The sequence below is a fragment of the Lepus europaeus genome, chromosome 10 (assembly GCF_033115175.1).
Source record: "Lepus europaeus isolate LE1 chromosome 10, mLepTim1.pri, whole genome shotgun sequence".
Lineage (NCBI taxonomy): Eukaryota > Metazoa > Chordata > Mammalia > Lagomorpha > Leporidae > Lepus > Lepus europaeus.
This window is the reverse complement of record NC_084836.1, coordinates 83,428,309-83,450,284: the sequence shown is the minus strand read 5'-3', so window position 1 is coordinate 83,450,284 and position 21,976 is coordinate 83,428,309. Positions and strand designations below refer to the sequence as shown.

Here is a 21,976-nt window from a genome sequence, read left to right as displayed (position 1 = left end):
CTCCCTCCTCTCCATTTTTCTAGGAATCTAAAACTGCCACCCAAAATAAGAATTGTCTTTTCAAAAAGAGGTGAGAATGTGTTCTTCCTGTGGGTGGATTCAGGACACTCAAGGGAATGGACTCCAGTGGGTTCCTCTTCTCATGTTTAAGTTGGCTTGTCTTCAGTTGACTAACAGCTAGAAAAATGACACAAAGGCACTCCGGGGTTCTTTGGAATGAGACAAGCCTGGCTTAATCCTGCCCTTCAGATGCTTTCCTTCAGGGCCTAGAATGTTGCAACAACATTGATGCTGATTGTACTCATGTTATTAACTGCTAGCATCACTGGATTATGTACTGTGGGGCTCCTATCTGTGTGTGTCACCTCATCTGATCATTACCACAGTCCAAATAGGATGTGGAAGCAGAGGAGCTATGTAGCATAGCAGATACATATGCAGGGCCTAAAGCTGGATTGCTGGGGTATCCTGTTAGTCTGCCGGGGTGGTCATAACCAGGGACTACAGCCTGCACTGCTTAAACAAGTAGAAGTCAGAAATCAAGGTATTGGTATGGTTGGGTTCTTTGGCACCACGAGGGAGGGGTCTGTTGCAGGTCTTTCTCTTTGGCTTACCAATGACTGTATCCTTCTTGTGTCTTCCTCTCATTCCCTCTGTTGGTACAGGTATCCTAATTTATCCTCTTTGAAACTTCTCAGTCCTATTGGAGAAGGTCCCACCCTAATGACCTCACTTTCACTTTGCCTCTTCAAAGACACCAACTCTAAATACAGTCACATTCTAATATGTCACGGGGGTGTGGGCTTCCACGTGTGAGTTTGGGGACAGACACAGTCCAGCCCATCCTAGCAATGACTGTACCCTTAACTGTTTGTGAGACTCTTAACCAGTTGCTTACTCTCTTCATGCCTTCATTGCTAAGCTCTCAAGAGGTCGCTGAGGAAAAGAACTGAAATCATGCACGCAAAGTGCTCAGAGTCCTGCCTGTACAGTCAGCCCTCAGTAAATGGTCACCATTTTTTGAAGATTGATTGATTTATTTTTAAAAGAGTGAGAGAGAGAGAGAGATTTTCCTTTCACTGGTTCACTCTCCAGATGGCTGCAATGCCCAGCACTGGGCCAGGCCAAAGCCAGGAGCTTCCTCCAGGTCTCCCACATCAGTAGCAGGGCCCCAAACACTTGGGCCATCTTCTGCTGCTTTTCCTAGGCCATGAGCAGGAAGCTGGATTAGAAGTGGAGCAGTGGGACCCGAACCAGTACCCCTATGGGATGCCTGCATTGCAGGTGATGGCTTTACCTGCTATGCCACAACACCAGCCCCAAATGTTCACCAGTAATAAGATTCACCCTCACTTTACAAGTGAGTGAATTGAGCCCTAAACAGGTTCAGTATGAGGTTACTTCAGAATGTTTTGGGAAAATTGAATTAAGTGATGTTTATTTTGATGTAAAAAATTTAAAATCCGTGAATATGAAGGGTCTTCAAAAAATCTGGAGAAAATCATATTATGAAAAAAACTATGCTTGGATTTAAAATTTTTCTCTGAGATCCGTATTGCTGTAAAATTCCCCACAACCTCATGCTTGTTGCTGAATTTGTTATTTGGAGGGCATTTGGCACTAGCTGCCTCATGAAAATTTAAAATCACGTTCTCATTGACTCAGCAGTACCACTGCTTATAATTTATTCTGGTGATATACTTGAAAAGCACCATGTGGGTACACACAAATGAGAGTGTGTGGGTGTGTGTGCATGTGTGTGTGACAGTATCCCCTGCAGCATGACTACAAACTAACAATAAAATATGCAGCCAACTAGTATGTCTTTTTTTTTTTTTTTTACAGACAGAGAGGATAGTGAGAGAGAGACAGAGAGAAAGGTCTTCCTTTTTGCTGTTGGTTCACCCTCCAATGGCCGCCGTGGCCGGCGCATCGTGCTGATCCGAAGCCAGGAGCCAGGTGCTTCTCCTGGTCTCCCATGCGGGTGCAGGCCCAAGGACCTGGGCCATCCTCCACTGCCTTCCCTGGCCATAGCAGAGAGCTGGCCTGGAAGAGGGGCAACCGGGATAGAATCCGGCGCCCCACCCGGGACTAGAACCCGGTGTCCCAGCGCCGCAAGGCAGAGAATTAACCTGTTAAGCCACGGCGCCGGCCTTAGTATGTCTTTCAGTAGCTGAGAAGATAGTCAAGTTTGCTTTAACCACGTTGTGGAATAACACACAGAGTTTAGAGGAAATGAAAGACTTTGTTCAGAGCAGTAAAGGTTGACATTATCTTTTTGTAGTAAACTTAAAAGAAATAATACCAGATGTCATATCTATATTACAATATTACTATTATTTTTTTAATGTGCCAAATGGGGGCCCAAGCAAACGATTTCAGTTGTTGATTGCAAACCCATTGTCTGTCTTTCTTTTAAGATTTATTTATTTATTTATTTATTTAATGATTTAAATAAATTTTTATTTAAAGATTTTCAATAAAGTTATTTAAAGATTTAAATCTTTTTTAAATATTTATTTACTTATTTGAAAGTGAGAGTTACACAGAGAGAGAAGGAGAGGCAGAGAGAGAGAGAAAGGTCTTGCTACAAAAAGATAATGTCAACCTTTACTGCTCTGAGGAGTTTCTTGTTTCCTTCTAACCTCTGCGTATTATTCCGCAACATGGTTGAAGCAAACTTGACTATCTTCTCAGCTATGGAAGGACATACTAGTTGGCTCTCCCAGGCCACAGCAGAGAGCAGGATTGGAAGTGGAGCAGCCAGGGCTTGAACCAGTGTCCATATGGGATGCCAGCACTGCAGGCGGCAGCTTTACCCACTACGCCACAGCGCTGGCCCCTACAGTATTATTTACTAGCTATATCAGAATATTGTAAAAAAGTTGGTGGGAAAATGGAATTAAAAGATAAGTGTATTCCAATGCAAAAAAAAAAAAAGAATTGTGAAATCTGTGCATATTTTCTTCATAATACACATTTGCCATGAACTTTGGGAAGATTCCCACTTATATCATTTAAAAAAAACTCTGCACCAAAGTGGACATCTTACTTTTAAAGATTTATTTATTTATTTGACAAGCAGGGTGACAGAGAGAGAGAGAGAGAGAGAGAGAGAGAGAGAGATCTTCCATCTGCTGGTCCACCCCCCAGATGGCCACAGAGGATGGAGCTGGGCAACATTGGAGCCAGGAACCTGGAACTCGGTCCAGGTCTCCCTTTTGGGTGGAGAGGCCGAAGTACTTGGGTCATCGTCTGCTGCTTCCCCAACACATGAACAGAGAGCTGGATTGGAGAGCCGTCAAGATTCAAACTGGTGCTCTGATATGGGATGCCAGCCTCACAGGTGGCAGCTTTGCCCACTATGCCATGCCACAATGCCGGCCTCTAAAACAAACACCTTTCACTTGTATTTTTCACAAACTTTTTGAAGTACCCTCATACATAAATAATATCTACTGGTTATATATCACAATATGTAGTACCTATGTGCTGATATTAAACATTTGGATATTATATGTAAATCATTTACTGCATGGGTTCATTTCCTATGGCTACCATAACAAATTGCCACAAGCTTGGTGCCTTAAAGCACCTGAAGTGTATTTGCTCACAGTCTGGGGGCCGCAAGTACAGAATGAATTCTTGGCAGGACTGAGCCCGCCCCTCCCTGGAAGCTCTAAAGAGAAACCTTCCTTCCCGGGCTCTTCCAGCTTCTCCAAGCTCCAGACTCTCCTTGTCTCTTGACAACGTCTCCCTAATCTCTGCTTCCGATTTCTCATGGCCTCCTGTCCTCTGGGCGTCTCTCTTCTGGGTCTCCTTTCTTAGATACTTGTAATTGGGTTTAGGGCTGACGAGGTGATCTGTCTGGGACGATTTCATCCCAGGTTCTTAATGTCACCTGCAAAGACCCTTTTTCCTAAAAAAAAAGTTACATCCATCTATTTTGGGGACTATCATTTGGTTCATTAGAGTATAGAAGGACCACACTAACGTGCAGTGTTTTTAACATTTCTCTGTGTATATGCACCTGTATAAACAAGGTCTGGAAGGCTGCATGAGATGTTAGTTATTGACTGCAGCCACCTTTCAGGGGACAGCTATTTGGGAACAGGGAGGGAAGTAAGAGAACAAAGTGTTCCCTTTTCATTTTATAACTTTCTGTACTGTTTTGATCTTCTCACATGAGCATGTGTTACCTTTTCTTTCTAATGCCAATGGGGATTATCAGGAAGGAAGGCAGGAAGTATGCATTTTCTTCTTTCCTGCATCTCTGTTTTAAAATGACTATTTTTTAATCTATTAAAGAAACAGCTTATCCTGGAGCTGCTGATGCTTGTCCTGGTTAGAGAGCACATGTTTCAACCTGACCTGACCTCTGGGAAAGCTGCAGAGGACCAGGGCAGGGCAGGTACTGGGAGAGGTTACCACCGAGTCAGTGGGCATCCCTGGTCCCCTGTGTCCCCGCTGATGCCTTCAGCATGCCCAAGGCCATGGCTCCTCACATCCACAAGGCATCGTTCAGTGAAGAACCCACAGCCCACATCCTGTTTGAGCCTCACCACAGTTCCGAGACATGGAGATGGGTCTTTCACAGTGTGGGCCAGCTGCAGGGCAGACTCACCCAGAACATTTGAAAAAATGCCAATGCCTGGCCCCAGCCAGAGAGAGTCTGCCTGAGTCCCCGTGCGGCCTGGGCATGTGGTTTGTTTTGGTTTCTCCATGATGTGGGTGTACCCTCAGGTGGAGGACTAATAAAATCGACATTTCTGGACACCTGTCATGGGCGGGTGCTTCACAGAAACTGCTGTGATTAGTTCCTTGGCATAACCTTCAGGAGTAGATATAATTCCCATTTTAGTGATGAAGAAACTGAGCCTCAGGGCAAGAAGTTCACCATTATGCTCAAAGACACAGAGTTGGTAAGGAGCAGAAGCAGGGTTCAGACCCTCGGTGGTGGCGCCCCGATCCAGAGCCCCTGATCCTGACCCACGTCAGTGACTAGAGCACCTGCCCCCATGGATGACTGTGCCTCAGCTCACCTACATAGGGGCTTCCAGTCCTGGGGTGGGGCAAGTACAGAAAAGTTCACTTTGGGAACTTCTCAAAAATTTGTCTTCAGAAAATCTAGAAAATCGAACACTGTCATCTGTCGTCAATTCTAAAATGTGTGGGTTTTGTCTGTGTCTTACAAGTGCCCTCAGCAAAAGACAAGAGTGATGAAATTGTCATCGTCTGGGATGGTACATTGAATTTGCAGAATAAGGGTTGGCAGCTGAGAAAAATATCCTGGAGACAATAGTGGAGTGCTCGTTCAAGACTTCCTAGATTACAGTGCACACATTGGCACAGATAGTGCTGTGTGAGAAAGCACAGACATGCACAATTCTGACTTAGCTCTGAATGTGAAGAAGTTTTCAGAACATGGTAACCAATTTACTTGGCTAACATTTTCCTTTTCTTTTTCTTTTTTGGCAAAAGTTACATAAAGTAAAGCAATTTTTGTTCAAATAAAACTGGAAGAGCCCTTGAAGTACAGAATATAGTTTACATGATGAGAATGAAGCATTAGGACACTGCTTCATTTTTCATGGTTGTGTTAAGTTTCCTGGAGCTGCCATAATGAAATACTGTAAGCTGAGTGGCTGAGCACAATAGAAATTTATTTTCTCAGTTTTGGAGACCAGAAGTCTGAAATTGAGGTGTTGGCAGGGTCGTGCTCCCTGAAGATTCTAGCAGCTGATCTTGCATTGCCTCTCCCAGCTTCTGGAGACCCAGGCATCCCTGGGCTTCGAATGGCGTAACTGCAGTCTCCACCTCCTCCATCTACAGGTGGCAGCACCCAGGGTCTCTGTCCACGCTTTATATCAACACCAGCTGTATTGAATCAAGGGCCCTATGCTAGCGTAACGCCACCTTAACTGACTACTTCTGCAGTGACCCTGTTTCCAAATAAGCTCACATTCTAAGGTCCTGGAGTTAGGACCTTGGTGTGTCTTTCATTCAACCCATAACAGCAATAAGTAAAATAACTCTTAGTGGTACAGAAAATAGTGTGACATAATCAAAGGCCTCACAGATTAATAAACTCCAGGATTTTCAGCAACATGTTCGTTTTGTGTTTTTTGCCACTTTCTCTGCACTTACTTCAAGCCGAGATGATCCTCACTTCCTTTGGAGGCAGGTTTCCCTGTTAGTCCCCTTTCTCCTGGCCTTTCCCTGAACATTCACTGCTAATTAACAGCTGTTTAATTATCAGCCTGGTAGGGAAGTAAGCATGGCCCAGGTCCTTAGAGAGTTACAGCTAAGCTAAGCTGTCCCAGATACTGGAAGGTGGACTGCATTACATGCCCTTAGGGGGAAGCAATGCAGAATGCTAGAAAGTTCACAGCATTCAGAATTGGTCGGCCCAGGTAAGTCTGCCATGTTTTTAACCTTTGGACAATAGTTTCTGGAACTCCATTTCCTCAACTGTAACAAGACCCAGTAGCCCTCAGTTTTGTCGAGAAGATTAAACATAATGGAAGTGCCTTCCTGACTGTAAAGTGGTATGCCAGTGTGTGGGCGTGGTTTCTGCTCCAGTCTATTGGGATCCATAGCTGGCACATTGTACATGCATAGAAACCATTTGTCAACTGAGAAATCATCCGTTGAAGAGAGGAATTAGAAGGGGTATGGGGTAGGTGGAGTTGTTTGAGTAGCATGTGTGCATTTATGTTAACTTAAGGTTTAAAAGTTGAACTAAAATAGAATATCCATCTATTCATTTACAATAAAATACTACCCAGTAACAAACACTTCTACATTCTTCTATTACTTCTCATATTTTTATTATTACTAATGTTAAGGTCACTTGTCCAATTGGGGGAAATATTTATAACCTGAATATTGAAGCTAATGGTACATTATTTTTTTAAAACAGGAAGAAGCTATGATTAAGTTGTGTGTATATCATTGGAGTCATGTCTAAATGGCAATAAAAGGCACCATATGCGAAAGGTTAAAATTAAGAGGAGGAGAAAGAGAGAAGTCAGTGGCCTTTTAGTTATAATGTGAGGAATATATTTCAAACACTAGAAAATATTTCTCTGACACTAAGGACTTTATCACACATAGGTTTCCGAAATCTTCCCCAAAAGTCTTTAAAAATATATACCTTCATCTCCCTGGTCATAGTAATTTCATTTATAACATAAAACCATCTAATGACCAGTAAGAGGAAAATAGTTGGATAGATCATGGAACCTTGACTCTACAGACACACAAGAATTAAAACATGATGGCTGTGTAGCAGCATGTTATGATGGAAAACTCAGTGAGGTAGGGACACACAATTTTACCCATAGTATGAGTGCTAAGTATGTGAAAAGTCGAAGTAGGATTGAACGAAAACCCAGAAAAATTAAAACCACTGAAAGTGTTTCATGCTGTCATTGTGGGGGGAAAAAACTGTTCTCTGGTTATTTGTGTGTAGCAGTTGGAAATAGAAAATTGCAAAGGCACTGCTCTCTGTGCAGGTGTAACTGAGCTGGTCACCGAGGCAGGATGATGAACTAAGGGACTCGGCACACTGCCTCTCCTAGGATTCCTGAGCCCCTCTGTTGCAAGGAGGGGTGGAGTCCAGGGAGTGCAGTGTTCCAAGGCATTGCTGATTCCCATGAAAACCTAATTTATGAAATTAAAAATTAATTGTATGGAAATGAATTGAGATAGTCTTTTCATTACAGTGCACTTGGTCTAATTGAGTTTGGAGTGATTGTAGTAGCCATTCCTGCACTGATACAAAAAGGACAAAGCTGGCTTTTTGTTCTTGTACTGCTAGGAAACCACATATAGATGAGAACTTTCCAGCTGCCACATGGTGGCTGCTCTTGCTTCCTGGCGAGCCCAGCAGGGCAAGGTGTCATTTCAAGAAGTTATTCATGACAAGGAATCCAGTGTAATGGGAAGCCCTCACTGGAAAACATTCAAGGCCTCCCTTTAGTGATTAGAGCAAATAAAGGCCTCACTGTGGGCCACAGTAGTCTAATTCAGGCTCCCTTTTCAAACTGAAGTGATGCTCTTGTTTGAATATTGCTTCCATAGCAAAGGAAGGGTTTGTCATGACTGTCTTCCCAGCTTGAGAACTATACATTTCCTTTGACATTTTAAGTGTTCTCCATTAATGAGTATATGCACACACACACACACACCCTACGGTAGCCGTGAGAGTATATACAAGGCAGACTCTTGACTTCAGGGTGAATAACTGACCAAGGACCCCAACTACTGTGCTCTGAAATCTATGACTATGTGGCAATAAGGCCATCCTTCCCATTCCTGCTGCCAGCTTCTGACAGAGCAAGACAGGGGTATTGAGGCAGGCCCAGCCCTAGGAGACACAGAATTCCTCTGACAGCCAAGTTTCAATCCTCCACAGCCTAGCCAGACCTTCCTTAGGCTACAGTGAATTAAAGAATGTATTTTCCCATCCTTGTTCACCCTCTCCTTAACTTGGGGGCAGACTTGCATCAGTTTCTTCTATTTTCTCTCCTAATAAAACCCTTACACATTTGAACCCATCTTGGCATCTGATTCTTAGAGAATATCTCTAGAGAGAGAGATGCACATAGACCTTTACATGTATCCATCTAGAGGATACTGCAGAAGGCCCACAGAAAATGGAATTAAAACATATTTATTTCGGTGCTTGGATTTCAAAACTTTTTGCACCAAAATGAACATTTTCAGTTCCTTTTTTCCAAGGACTTTATAAAGTGCCCCCCTTTATGTATGTATATTTAAATCATAATGTATCTCCAATTCATGGATGTGAATTAAGTCCAGATGTTTACCCTTATAAAAAAATACCCATCCATAGTTGAGGGTGCAAAAATGCTTGCTTTTCCCAAAAGTTACCTTTAGCAAGGTCAAAAGTGCCTGCCCCACTCCTTAGGAATTTCCAGTTTTACCCTGAGAATAGCAAGGGAGGAAGACCTCTCTCTCTCTCTCTCTAAGATTTATTTATTTGAAAGGCAGAGTTGCAGAAAGAAAGAGGTCTTCCATACACTTCCATACTCCTCAAATGGCCACAACAGCCTGAACTGGGCTGATCAGAAGCGAGAGCCAGGAGCTTCCTCTGGGTCTCCCATGCCGGTACAGGGGCCCAGGGACTTGGGCCATCCTCTTTTCTTTTTTTTTTTTTTTCTTTTTTTTTTTTTGACAGGCAGAATTAGACAGTGAGAGAGACAGAAAGGTCTTCCTTTTTCCATTGGTTCACCCCCCAAGTGGCCACTATGGCTGGCGCGTTGCAGCTGGCATGCTGTGCTGATCCGAAGCCAGGAGCCAGGTGCTTTCTCCTGGTCTCCCATGCGGGTGCAGGGCCCAAGGACCTGGGCCATCCTCCACTGCACTCCCGGGCCACAGCAGAGAGCTGAACTGGAATAGGGGCAACCGGGACAGAATCCTGCACCCCAACCAGGACTAGAACCTGGGGTGCCGGCGCCGCAGGCGGAGGATTAGCCTAGTGAGCTGCGGCACCAGCCAGCCATCTTCTACTTTCCCAGGCCACAGCAGAGAGCTGGATCGGAAATGGAGCATCTGGGAATCAAACCAGAACTCATGTGGGATGTGGGCACTGCAGGCAGCAGCTTTACCCGCTATGCCATGGCACCGTCCCCTACTTTCCAGTTTCTTTAGCGGTAATTGTTTAAAGCTCTCCACAGAAAATGTGCCTTATTGAAATACATCCAAAGAGCCTACAGAGCCAATGCTACACTTACACCTCTTTTCCATGTGTACAGAGTTTATAGTAACATGATTTTTCTGGGAAAGGAGCCTCAGGCCTCTACATGTGCAGAGCAAAGTAAGGAATTCGTCTCACCCAGATTATGCCATAGTCCAGGCAACAGGAGTTGCAGCTGTGGTCCCTTTCCTCTTCCCTTTCTGCAGTCATTCTTGTCTTGGACCCTGCCATCCTCTCGTCTCACCCGTATCAATTGGAGTTCTTTATTGCAAGCAGCAATCACTTCCATAAAAGGGAAGTTGTTGGACAGGTGTCAGGGGCTCATAATCAATTGGAGGCTGAAGTTCAGTCTTGGGGGAGATCCAGGGTGAGGCTGCAGAAATCACAGCAAAGACATTTTCCCAGGGCAGTCTGGCAAGTGAGCCTCTTAGATAAATAAGCTCCAAGGGTTCCTTTCCCCTTGCATCAGATTCATATCCTGGGACAGAGACAGCATCGAGCCACTTGGAAGCCAAGGAAGCCCTCAGTGTCTACAGCAGGTGGGCACCTACAATTCCCTCTGACCACCACAGAACCCAGTGAATTCAAGGCAGTCCCTCCAAATACACTGTAGAAATTTGGGAAGAGGGGAAATGGATGTTGACTCACAAAATATAAGAAAATAAGTGTGCAGCACACATCATTTTGCACATGTGCCTAGTCCTTGAGCTTGGAGACATCTGGAGGCTAGCCACAGCTATTGGATAAATTAGTTATTGCCCGAGTGAAAGGAAGTTCACTGATTGCAACAAGGCCCAGCTATTGCCAGCAGCCTGTTGGCACTCACTCAGCTCCTAAGTGTTGTTTCCATCCAAGAGCTCAGAGTTCTGCCTGATCATCTAGAAATTAAATGTAATAAATGCAAAGACAGCAGTGCCATCCAACAATCTCTTTTCAAAAGTCACTCACATACCTTCTGAAGCTTTGCTTACTCTCAGAGCAGATGTTTGGGTTTATTTGTTTTTTTGTCACCTTATTCTAAATGTAATAGCACAGTTCTGTTAATAACTGTAAAAGAGGGGATGTCCTCCAAAAATAATGATCTACACAGTTTTCACCCTCCCCTTCCTTGAATCCACATCAGTCTCTTTTCCTTGATACATAGACATGCTCCATTGTTTTGTTTTCACTTGATGACTATATCCCTTTAACTCCTTTGAGAATACTTTTCTCCATCTAATCCTTATTTTAAGGAAGCTCACTTTAAGCCATCACCAAAACTTATTTGCTCAGCACAGCCATAAGTAGGTGCTCTTTGAAAGGAATCATGACGTGATAAGGTACATGGACTTGTTCTGGCAGAGGGGAAAAGAAACCATGTTATTTATAAATAAAATTTGAATGCATGGAACTAAATTCCAAGAGAGAAGTGTTCAGGCTGGTACTCAGGTAACACACCAGTATTGTCCTTTCAGGTAAAGATGGCCTTGCAACAGGAAGGATTTGACCGGAAAAAGCGAGGGTACAGAGACATCAATGAGATCGACATCAATATGAATGATCCTCTTTTTACAAAGCAGTGGTATCTGGTAAGTGTCTCTACTGCTTGTAACATTTCTCATCTTGAAACTTCAGATGAGAGATATATTTCTGTGTCCTCATTATTCAGTGGGGTGTTAGCCAGCATCCGACTCAACATCTCCTCCAATATGTATTGATTTTCTGTCACCACTCGGGCATCTTGTCCCCTCATCTGCTTTCTTCTGGAACTGCTAAATAGTCATGATCTCCTGGGTCAAGGCTGCTACCAAAAGCTGATCACATCCTCCAGGTCTCTGAAAGTGCACCAGTTTGTGAGTGAGGACTTGCAAAATTGCACAGAAGTCAAATCAAAGGTGTGGAAAAAGTAATCCTGGGGTTCCAACAGGCAGAATAATGGGGGACATAATGAAGTCACAGACATAAAAGAAACAGGTGACTTCACAAGGAGCAAACCAAGTACCTCAGGATTCAACCAGCAGAAGTACTTTCTATTGATGCTTCCTAAAGTGATAGCAGGAAATTAGTTCTATTGCTGCAGGATTCAGGCAACCCAGTGAAGTGGGTATGTCCACCAGCAGTATACTATGATTCATGTGGATTGCTTGAGTTAGGGTTAAAAGACAATCAGTGATTCCAAAGCAACCCCAACTGCACAGCATATTGAAGGAAAATGAATAATTTATAAAAGTGAATGGAGCTTTATTTTAGTTAAGATTAAAAAGATGAAGAGAGGAAGCTAAATTACTGCCCTGTGAACTCCTCTGTTAAGAAATGCACCTCATTTCCCACTGCATCAAGTTTGACCATGCCCCGTGCTTTTCCGCATGGAATTCTGAAAACCCAAGCTGGGCAATTGAGCCATCGTGTGTTAGTCAGAACATGCTAGGTTTGTTGCAGTAACAATAAACCCCGAAATCTCAGTGGCCTACGAAAGTCACAGCTTAGTTCTCATTCTTGCTACATGACCAGTGCTTCCTAATACTTCTGGAACCCAAGCTGATCAAGCTGCACCTCGCTGCATCCCAACATTGCTTTCAGAAGCACTTTCACAAAGAAAAGGGGGAGCTTGTACACTGGCTCTTAAAGCTTCTGCCTGGATGTGATCACATGAGCTCGCCTACTATTGGCCATTCTGAATTCAGAGTGGGTGGACAGGTATAGTGGTAACCTGTACCAACGAGAATAGCAGTGATTTTTGTAAGTAGCACTAGTGACATTCACACAAAGCTTTTAGCTGTACTATAATAGCCACTGATCATGGCTGATATGAGCTCTGATGTCACTATTTTTTATAATCAAATTTGAGATAACCTGCACATTTCTGAGAAAATCTTTGTAACTAAGAAGTTAAAAAGTTACAGGGAAAGAGTACAGTGGACATATTAATTTGGAATTTTGCTTTCTTTTCCTTTCTTTGTTTTTCCTTCTTTTTCTCTTTCTTTTGAGTTTTGGGGGCACATGGTTTCATTTTTCTGCATTAGAACATGAACACAATGTGAGCCATCTTTCTTTAATTTAGCTCAACAAATATTTGTGACCAAGACTGAGTGTGATGGTACTGAAATTGCTCATGGGACATGGTCCTTCCTGCAAAGTATATTGTTATTTAGTGAGGAAATTATGTTCAAATAAGAATAAACCAAGACAATATGTGCTAAATTCAAAATGGGAGATATGAACAAAGATCTATGCGAGTGAGCATTTAATTCCCCACTAGGAAGGGTTTCTTGTGACTCTAAGGTTTTTATGTAGAAGTTTAAAGACAGCATTCTAGCTTAAGCGATGTGGGGATTGAAACTATTTGCATATTTACATAAAACAGAAAGCATCAATTGTTTATTTTTTAAAAAATGGATAGGAACATCTGTAAGATGGGGGTGGAGGAGAAAGAACACCCAGAATACTGTTTCATGGGAGATGGGGCCTTTGAGCTGGCTCTAGAATATCAAATGACTGCAGAGCAAGTCAAGCCAATATTTATGCAGGTGGTTTGCAGGCCCACCCTAACAAGATTCCCTGCTTTGGAATCCTTGTACCAGATAAACACAGGGCAAGCTGATGGAACTCCTGGCCTTGATTTGAATGTGGCAGAAGCCTGGGAGCTGGGATACACAGGAAAAGGCGTGACCATTGGAATTATGGATGATGGTGAGTATTTCAAAGCCTTCATATCATTTTGCATACCTTCAGAATATAAAAGATTCATTGGTTCCAGACAGTGGACCTGATGACCACATTGCACTTAATCACATCCTCTCCTGACTCTGGACCAGTGGTCCTCAAACTTGATGATGCTCTTAACAAATATTTTTATAGTTATTAAATTAAACTAAACAAATGAACTGAAAGCTGCCTGTCACTCAACCATAATTTCTTATAGAGCCACTGCTTACACCTTACCTTAAAATACCTGCTAAGCCTGTTTTTATTTACCATCAATGTTCTCAGTCTACACTGTTGAATGTAGGAGCCACTAGCCATATATAACTATTTAAAAGGTCATTTAATTAATAAAAAACTAAATAAAATTAAAATTTGAGGGCAAGCATTTGGTGCAGCAGTTGGAATTTGGCTTGGGATGACTGCATCCCATATAGAAGTGCCTGGGTTCATGTCCCAGCTCCTCTGCTTCCAGTCCAACTTGGCAGACACTGGAAAGCAGCAGGTGATAGCTCAAGTGTTGGGTCCCTGCCACCCACATGGGAGACCAGATGTAAATTCTGGGCTCCTAGCTTTGGCCTAGCTCAGCCCCAGGTTTTGTGGGCATTTGGGAGTAAATCAGAAGATGGAAGATTTATCTCTGTCTGTTTATCTTTCTCTCTCCTTCTCTCCCTCCCTCCCTTTCAAGTAAAATGAAAATAAATTAATAATAATAATAAAATAAAGTTGTAATTAATCAGACTAGCGTCCTTTCAGGTTCTTGATAGCCACATGTAACTAGTGTCTAATGAAATTCTGTTCAGTTTGATTTACATTGTCATAGAAAATTATGTTAACTGGTATATGGTTCTAGATCCATGAAACAGCTTTCTAGTAACAGACTTGTGGTTTGGGGATATTTGACTTTATTGCCACTTTCACAACGAACCTTTGTAAAGCAGTCCTTGATAACCTTGTATTGCATCCACCCTCTAAGGTTTTTCTGTGCCGTACACCTGCCAGATAAAGATTTAGCTGAGCTTTGTTTTCTGTAGCTTGAAATAGTTAATTTATGGTATGGAAGTCCATGGGCTTGATAAGTTGGTGTTTTTTTCCAACTACACATGTCCTTGACTCTCCTGGGACTCTGTAGTCACCACCCTACAGCCATTTCACAGGGGACGTGCCTCTACCCTTCATCAGGCAGCTGGGCCCCCAGGAAAGAGCACCAGTGTGCATTATCAGCCCAATTACACACACAGGTCACACAGGGATGAAACAATGGAGCCTTTCCCTTCGGAAGGTCCTCAAAGAACGCTGTGTTCTCTAAAGCAAGCCTTTGAAGCAGAATTGATGAGGAAAACAAGGGGAGTCAGCATGCTTCAAATCTGTGTTCTCTTTGTGTGAGCTCATTAACTGTCAACGCAGAAACAGTGCCCCTGCGTCTTCTGATGTGTAAGATGTTTTGAAGTGCAGGAAAAAGTGTTCTCCAGTGGCCATTAGTTTTCACAAGAAGAAAGGAGTTCTACACCAAAGTGGATGAGAACAGGCGTCACGACTTTGTGGATGTCTTTTGCATCCACATTCTTTGGCTTGGAAACATGTCCAAAGGGATTGAAGCCACCTTACCCAGGAAAAAGATGCATCTAGGTTTGGGAGAACCTACCTACCCCACACCATGATGACCTTTTCTAACAGAGGAAATGCTTTGCCGGGGACCAGAGAGGCCACCCTGAAAATGACTCGCCAGTGGCAACACATGCCCATTGTGGAACACCACTGTCAATGCCTGTTTCGGAATTTTTTAACTGTAGCCCCCTTGACTGACTCTTAAGCTGTTCTTCCCAAAGAGAGCAAGGAGAGGATGACTCCTAACTCTGTTTCATACCAACAGGCCAAGCCCCTTAGGAAATATCAGCAGCATTGCTTGTCTAATCTTATTTCCTCTGCTAACTAGTGGCCTTTTGGGTCCAAAAAAGTGAATTCTCTGCCTCTCACAATACCCAGCTTCTCCATTGTTTTGGTCATCTACTGTTGTAAAACAAATCATCTCAAAATTCAATATCTTTAAGCAAGCAGCCCTATTATCTCTCACAGTTACCTGTGGGTTGATGGGGGATCCACTAGACAGTTCTTTTGCAGGTCTCATTGGGGTGTCTCATGCAGTTGGAATCAGAAGATGGCTAGGGCTAGAGTCTGCTGGAGACTCAACTGGGATGCAGAAATGGCTTGGCATCCCTCCCTAAGTGGTCCCAGGGCCTCTCCTCTCTGTATAGTGTCCCCAGAAAGGTAGCCGATTTCTTGCAGGTGGCTCAGGACTCCTCAGAGTAGGCATTTTCAGAAAGAAGGGAAAGCTTTTAAAGGCTAAACTCACAATGGGCAAACATCACTCTGCCATTTTGTTGGATGAATGACCATAGGTCCAGTCCAGATGCCAGAGAAGGAAAAAAGCTCCCATCTCCTGGTGCAAAGAAATACAATGTGTCTACGGCCATATTTCACTCACCATGTGCACTCACCATGTGCAGTATGGTAACTGAAGAGAAGAATGGTTACTAAGCCCTTCTCCAAATCTACAGTTGACTAGCTTGGTGAGCACCCTGGAACAACAGCCACCTTCCACATGCCAAGGAGAAGAACAGATGCTCATAGCCTCTCTTACCTTATAGTTGGCCTTCTCTCTCCTAACTCCTTAGAACTGGTGAGGCTGGGGACCAACACATGTGAATGGTTTGGTGTTATTTCCCAGATAATCTCTCATCAAGATATTCCAAACCAAGGTCAAAGACAGACAAAGATGCTGACACTGATACCTAAGGAAAAAATAATATAATATTTCATATGTATTGGTTCTCTGTATTTTGGCCTTTCCCTTTGTGGACAGCCCAGCTTTAATGACTAGCCACCCCTCTCTTGTACTCAGCTACTGCCACTGCATCCAGTGACTCATTAGACACTCAGTAAATAGCTATTGCCTTCATTTAGATTCAACATAATGTCTTTCCCACATACTATACATCACAGGAAGAGTGCCCCCATGGTTGGGGTCTGCTGGGATATTCCAAGCATGTCAATTGCCACTTAATGGTAATGACTACATTTTTTTATTGTAATAGAATTGTTTATTATTGGGGCCTTGACCTGGAAAATGGGATGTGATCATCATGATTCACAAGAATGGAAAATAGTCACCCAGCTGAGCCACAATTCAGGATAGGTAGCTGTTACCAAGGTCAAAGATCTTCTAGGAAGTTCTGGGGCAAGGTTTTGATTTAGCCAGCATCAGAGAGAACAGAAAACGATTGAAGTCCATTGAGATAGGACCAAAAAGAGCTGTAAGCTGAAATCACAAAAAAAGTAACAAACATTTGTTGAGTGCTCACTATGTGCTAGACACTGCTTACAATTTTGGAAACACAGTGCAATTATTCCTTGAGGTTGCTATTATTAATGTTCCCATTTTGCAGATGAAGCAGCTGAGATTTAGGGAAGCAAGAAACTTCCCAAAGACAACTAATTCTAACCACCCATCTTTAGTCCTTGAAACCCACCATTCAGTCCTGCCTTGCAGGTGGGATTTTGTGAATGGGGCCTCACCCACGTGAGTGAAGATTCAAGCTTAAGGAGTTAACAATCACCCCGTCCTTTCTAACGGATTCTCAACTCTCTATCACATAGAAAAGCAATACAATAGCCCAGTAAGGTGGCGGTTCCAATTACTACTGCTGAATACAAAATGAATCCAACACTTTGCAACTTACAGTAACTTTTGCTCAAGATTTTGTGAGAGGAATTCAGGAACAGCTAACTAGGCATTTCTCACCTAGGGTCTTGCATGCAGTTGAGATGAGATGTTACTTGGGCTGCAATCATGTGAAGGCTCAACTAGGCTGGACCTCCAGGGTAGCTCACTCCCATGGCTGGTGGTTGATGCTGGCTGCCACTGGAACCCGGCTGTCATTGTAGTATGGGGAGTGCCAGTACTGTCCTCTAATTTGGTCACAAGAATACCTATAGACTCTAGCCTGCCCTGACAGGCTCCAGGAGATTTGGCTGTGATGTGTACAGTGTGACTATCTCAGTTCATTCCCATTTCTCTAACAAAATACCTTAGGCTAGGTAATTTGTAAATAATAGAAATTGATTTCTCACAGTTCTGGAGGCTGGGAACCCTCAGATGCTGCCACTGGCAGGGTCAGTGTCTGGCTAAGGCTCACTGCGCACTTGCATTATGATGCCTGTTGCTGCCTCCTCCGAAGGAGCTGGACTCACACAGAAGAAGGGGCAAATAAAGGTGAACTCTTCTCACCCTTTTATAAGGGCACCAATCCCAGTCACCTTGGGGCTTAAATTTTGGCATGAACGTGGAAGGAACACAAACATTCACATTACCGCAATGCTTTTTGTAGAATTCTTCTTTTATCCTTGTGGACACCTTAATGTCTAAGTGTCCTGCCTGTGACAAGGTATCCCTCTCACAGGAAACTAGATTTTGCATTTTTTAAAATTTATTTATTTATTTGAAAGTCAGAGTTACACAGAGAGAAAAGGAGAGGCAGAGAGAAAGAGAGGTCTTCCATCCACTGGTTCACTCCCCAGATGGTTACAATGGCTGGAGCTGCGCTGATCCAAAGCCAGGAGCCAGGAGCTTTTTCCAGGTCTCCCACATGGGTGCAGGGGCCCAAGGACTTGGACCATCTTCTACTGCTATCCCAGGCCATAGCAGAGAGCTGGCTCGGTAGTGGAGCAGCTGGGACCCGAACCGGCGCCCATATGGGATGCTGGCACTTCAGGCCAGGGCATTAACCTGCTGTGCCACAGCACCAGCCCCAGGAAACTAGGTTTTACCAGCAGAAGCCCCAGGGCTCTTCTCTAACGGATGTCCGGTTGATTGGGTTTGGGTGTGTGTGTCAGATGAGAGATGAGACATGGGCGAAGCAACCCGATAAAACATATGGAATGGAAGTAGTATTTACTTCCAGGTCCCAAAGAGAGAAGGGGAGGAGCGTGGCCTACATAAGCCATGAGAAAGGGGAGCTCTGTGGATATGCACATTCCACCAGTGAATAATAAGCAAGAGAAAGAACAAGCAGCCTGTGGGCAAAGCCTTGCTGGGATCCAGAGCATTTTATAGGTGTGTTTCTGGTAGGAAGTTCTAATCAGTGAGTGTGGAGCAAGCAGGCATGAGTTCCATGGACTCACACTGTGACTGAGAGGAAGAACTGTGTGAATGGGCTGTGTAGAGCAGATATCTGGATTGACTGCATCAAGGCAATGGAAGGTGGCAGAGTACTGGAAACTGTGACAGGGGGTAACTAAATCCTGATTCTGGTTTGAGAAAATCATTCCTATATTCAAAATGGATGCTGAAGAAACTGAAAATCTTAAGGATTGACTATGCTGCACAAGCTTCTTACCTGGCATCTAGCTGCCTCCTGAGTGAGCATCCAGAGGGAACAGGTGAAGAAACCTGCTCTTTTCTCGGTTGGAATTGGAAGTGATGCAATGGAGTTCTACTACAGCCCCTTGACAGAAGCAGTCACAAGCCCACTGAGATTGAAGAGGAGGCAGTCTCCGTGGGAGATACTGAGCAGCTGTCTGGAGAACACATCATGTTCCTTGCGGCCTCCTTCTCATCTGCATCTAATTCAGGGGGCCTGGGGTGCAAGGTGCCAGCTCTCTTGGGGCACTGGAAGGAATCGAGCTCAGGGCCAAGGTGCTGGGATGCTACACAACTCAACTGAGCAAGCAGCGTTCTAACTGAGAATATGCTCATGGAACCCCTTGCAGGTTCCCAGAGGTCTCCAAAACTCTCAGAACTTCCTGCAAATTTGGACTCCTGTGAATTAGACTCCCTGAAAAGATTCAAACTAATCACAGGATGCTAATGATTAATGAACAGAAGTGTGTCATTTCTGTGTCACATTCATCACAATCGGGTGGTGATGAGTCAGTCTCTTCTCCCCTCCCCCAACAGACCGTGAGCATAGCCCAGGTTCTGTATCTAAATCATCTACACTTAAATAAGAATGAGCCCATTAATAATGGAAGAATTCAAAAATTAATAAGCAGATGCAGAAGATGCGTTCAGTGAATTCCACCTCAAAAGAAAATCAACCATACAAAGGTATTAAAATACTATCTACTTACCTGATTATCTTTTTCATTATTTAGATCATTATTACTTTTTCTAAATCCTGTGTCATCCCTCACAGTTCTATTAATAATCATTTCTTCTCCCATCCAAATACTAACCAGGCCCGAACCTGCTTAGCTTCCAAGATCAGTCAAGATCGGGAGCATTCAGGATGAATTAAAGTCCATATCTCTCCTATCTTAACAGTTGGTCTTCCTCTTATTCAAGACCCTCACCAGGCTAAGTGAGTTTTGTTTTCATTCTGATTTTCTTCTGGTCTCAAATTAGCTCCTCACTCCAATATTTTCCCTTTGTACAACGGAGACTACAATTTCTTTTTATTAGTATGTTATTTAGCAGGCAGAGAGATTGATAGAGAGAGCTCTCATTTTCTGGTTCACTCCATAAATGTCTGCAATGGCCAGGATGGGACCAGGACCAAAGCTGGTAACAGGGAACTCTATCCAGACCTCCCATGTAAATGACAGGAACCTAGTTACTTGAGCCATCACCACTGGGCCCAGGGTCTGCATTGGCAAAAAGCTAGAGTCAGAAGCCAGAGCCAGGAATCAAAACTCAGGCACTCCAAGTGGGACACAGCTGTCTTAACTACCAGTCTAAATAACCACTACAAGACTGCTGTTTCTTGGGGCCAGCACTGTGGCACAGTGGGTTAATGCCCTGGCCTGAAGTGCCGGCATTCCATATGGGCACTGGTTCTAGTCCCGGCTGCTCTCTGCTATGGCCTGGGATAGCCGTCGAAGATGGCCCCTGCAGCCATGTGGGAGACCCAGAGGAAGCTCCTGGCTTCAGTTCGGGTCGGCGCAGCTCCAGTCGTTGCGGCCATCTAGGGAGTGAACCAGCAGATGGAAGACCTCTCTGTAACTCTATCTTTCAAATAAATAAAATAAATGCAAAAAAAAAAAAAAAGAAGACTGCTGTTTCTCAAAACATTTTTCTCCTAAATTCTATCAGAATATGGAATCACAGGATATAAATATGTAGAAGAATGAAATTAGATCCCTACCTCTAACCATATACAAAAATCTACTCAAGATGAATCAAAGACTTTAATTTAAGATCTGAGACTATGAAATTGCTAGAAGAAAATGTAGGTGAAACACTTCAAGACTTCTTGGATGAGACCCCCAAAGTGCAGGTAGCAGAAGCAAAACTAGAGAAAGGTTTCTATAAAACTCAGAACCTTCTGCACAGCAAAGAAATAATCAATGGAATGAAGAGAGACATCTGACAGAATGGGAGAAAATATTTTCAAGTTACTTATCCAACAGATTAATATCCAAAATATATCAGCAACTCAAAAAACTCAACAACAAAAATATAACCAATCCTGCTTAGAAATGGGTAAAGGGGGTTGGCGCTGTGGCGTAGCGGGTAAAGCCTCCACCTGCAGTGCCGGCATCCCATATGGGCGCCAGTTTGAGACCCGGCTGCTGCACTTCCAATCCAGCTCTCTGTTATGGCCTGGGGAAGCAGTAGAAAATGTCCCAAGTGCTTGGGCCCCTGCACCCGCTTGGGAGACCTGCAAAAAGCTCCTGGCTTCTGACTTCAGATCGGCACAGCTCTGGCTGTTGCAGCCAATTGAGAAGTGAACCCAGCAGGTGGAAAACCTCTCTCTCTCTCTCTCTTTCTCTCTCTCTCTCTCTCTCTCTCTCTCTGCCTCTCCTTATATCTCTGTAACTCTAACTTTCAATAAATAAATAAATCTTTTTTTTAAAAAAAAGAAATGGGTGAAGGACCTGAGTAGACAGTTCTCAAAAGAATAAATACAAATGGCCAACAGATACATGAAAAAATGCTCAATATCACTAGTCATCAGGGAAATTCAAATCAAAGCCATAATGAGATATCACTTCACCACTACCAGGATGACAATTATCCAAAAAACGGAAAGTAACAAATGCCAGCAAGGATGTAGACAAAGGGGAACCCTTATATACTGTTGATGTTAACATAAATTAGTGCAGCCACCATGGAAAATAGTACAAAGATTTCTTTAAAAACTAGAAATGGGCTTACCATGTGATCCAGCAATCTTACTACTAGGTATATACCCAAAATATGTGAACTTGTTATATCAAGAGATACTGTTCCACTATATTTATAGCAGCACTGTTCACAGTAGCCAAAATATGAAATCAACCAAGATGTCCATCATCAGCTGAATGGTTAAAGAAAAGGTGATACACACACACACACCAGAATACTATTCAACTGTAAAAAGGATAAAATTTGAGCCAGCACTGGCATAGTAGATTAAGCCTCCTGCTGTGTTGCCGGCATCCCATAAGGGCAGCAGTTCATGTCCTGGCTGCTCCTCTTCCAATCCAGCTCTCTGCTAATGGCCTGGGAAACCAGTGAAAGATTGCTGAAATGCTTGGGCCCCTGCACCCATGTGAGAGACTTGAAAGAAGTTTCTGGCTCCTGGCTTCAGC

General features: G+C 43.5%; 1 protein-coding gene across 2 annotated transcripts in view; it reads left to right on the top strand.

The window, feature by feature from the left end:
- The window catches only part of PCSK2 (proprotein convertase subtilisin/kexin type 2), a 307,137-nt gene that overhangs the window by 156,785 nt on the left and 128,376 nt on the right, over positions 1 to 21,976 (top strand). For both annotated transcript variants that reach the window (XM_062202269.1, XM_062202268.1), the window contains 2 exons: positions 11,179 to 11,292; positions 13,285 to 13,393. In XM_062202269.1, the coding sequence (XP_062058253.1) occupies positions 11,179 to 11,292; positions 13,285 to 13,393 (223 nt within the window). The remainder of the gene's footprint in view (positions 1 to 11,178; positions 11,293 to 13,284; positions 13,394 to 21,976) is intronic.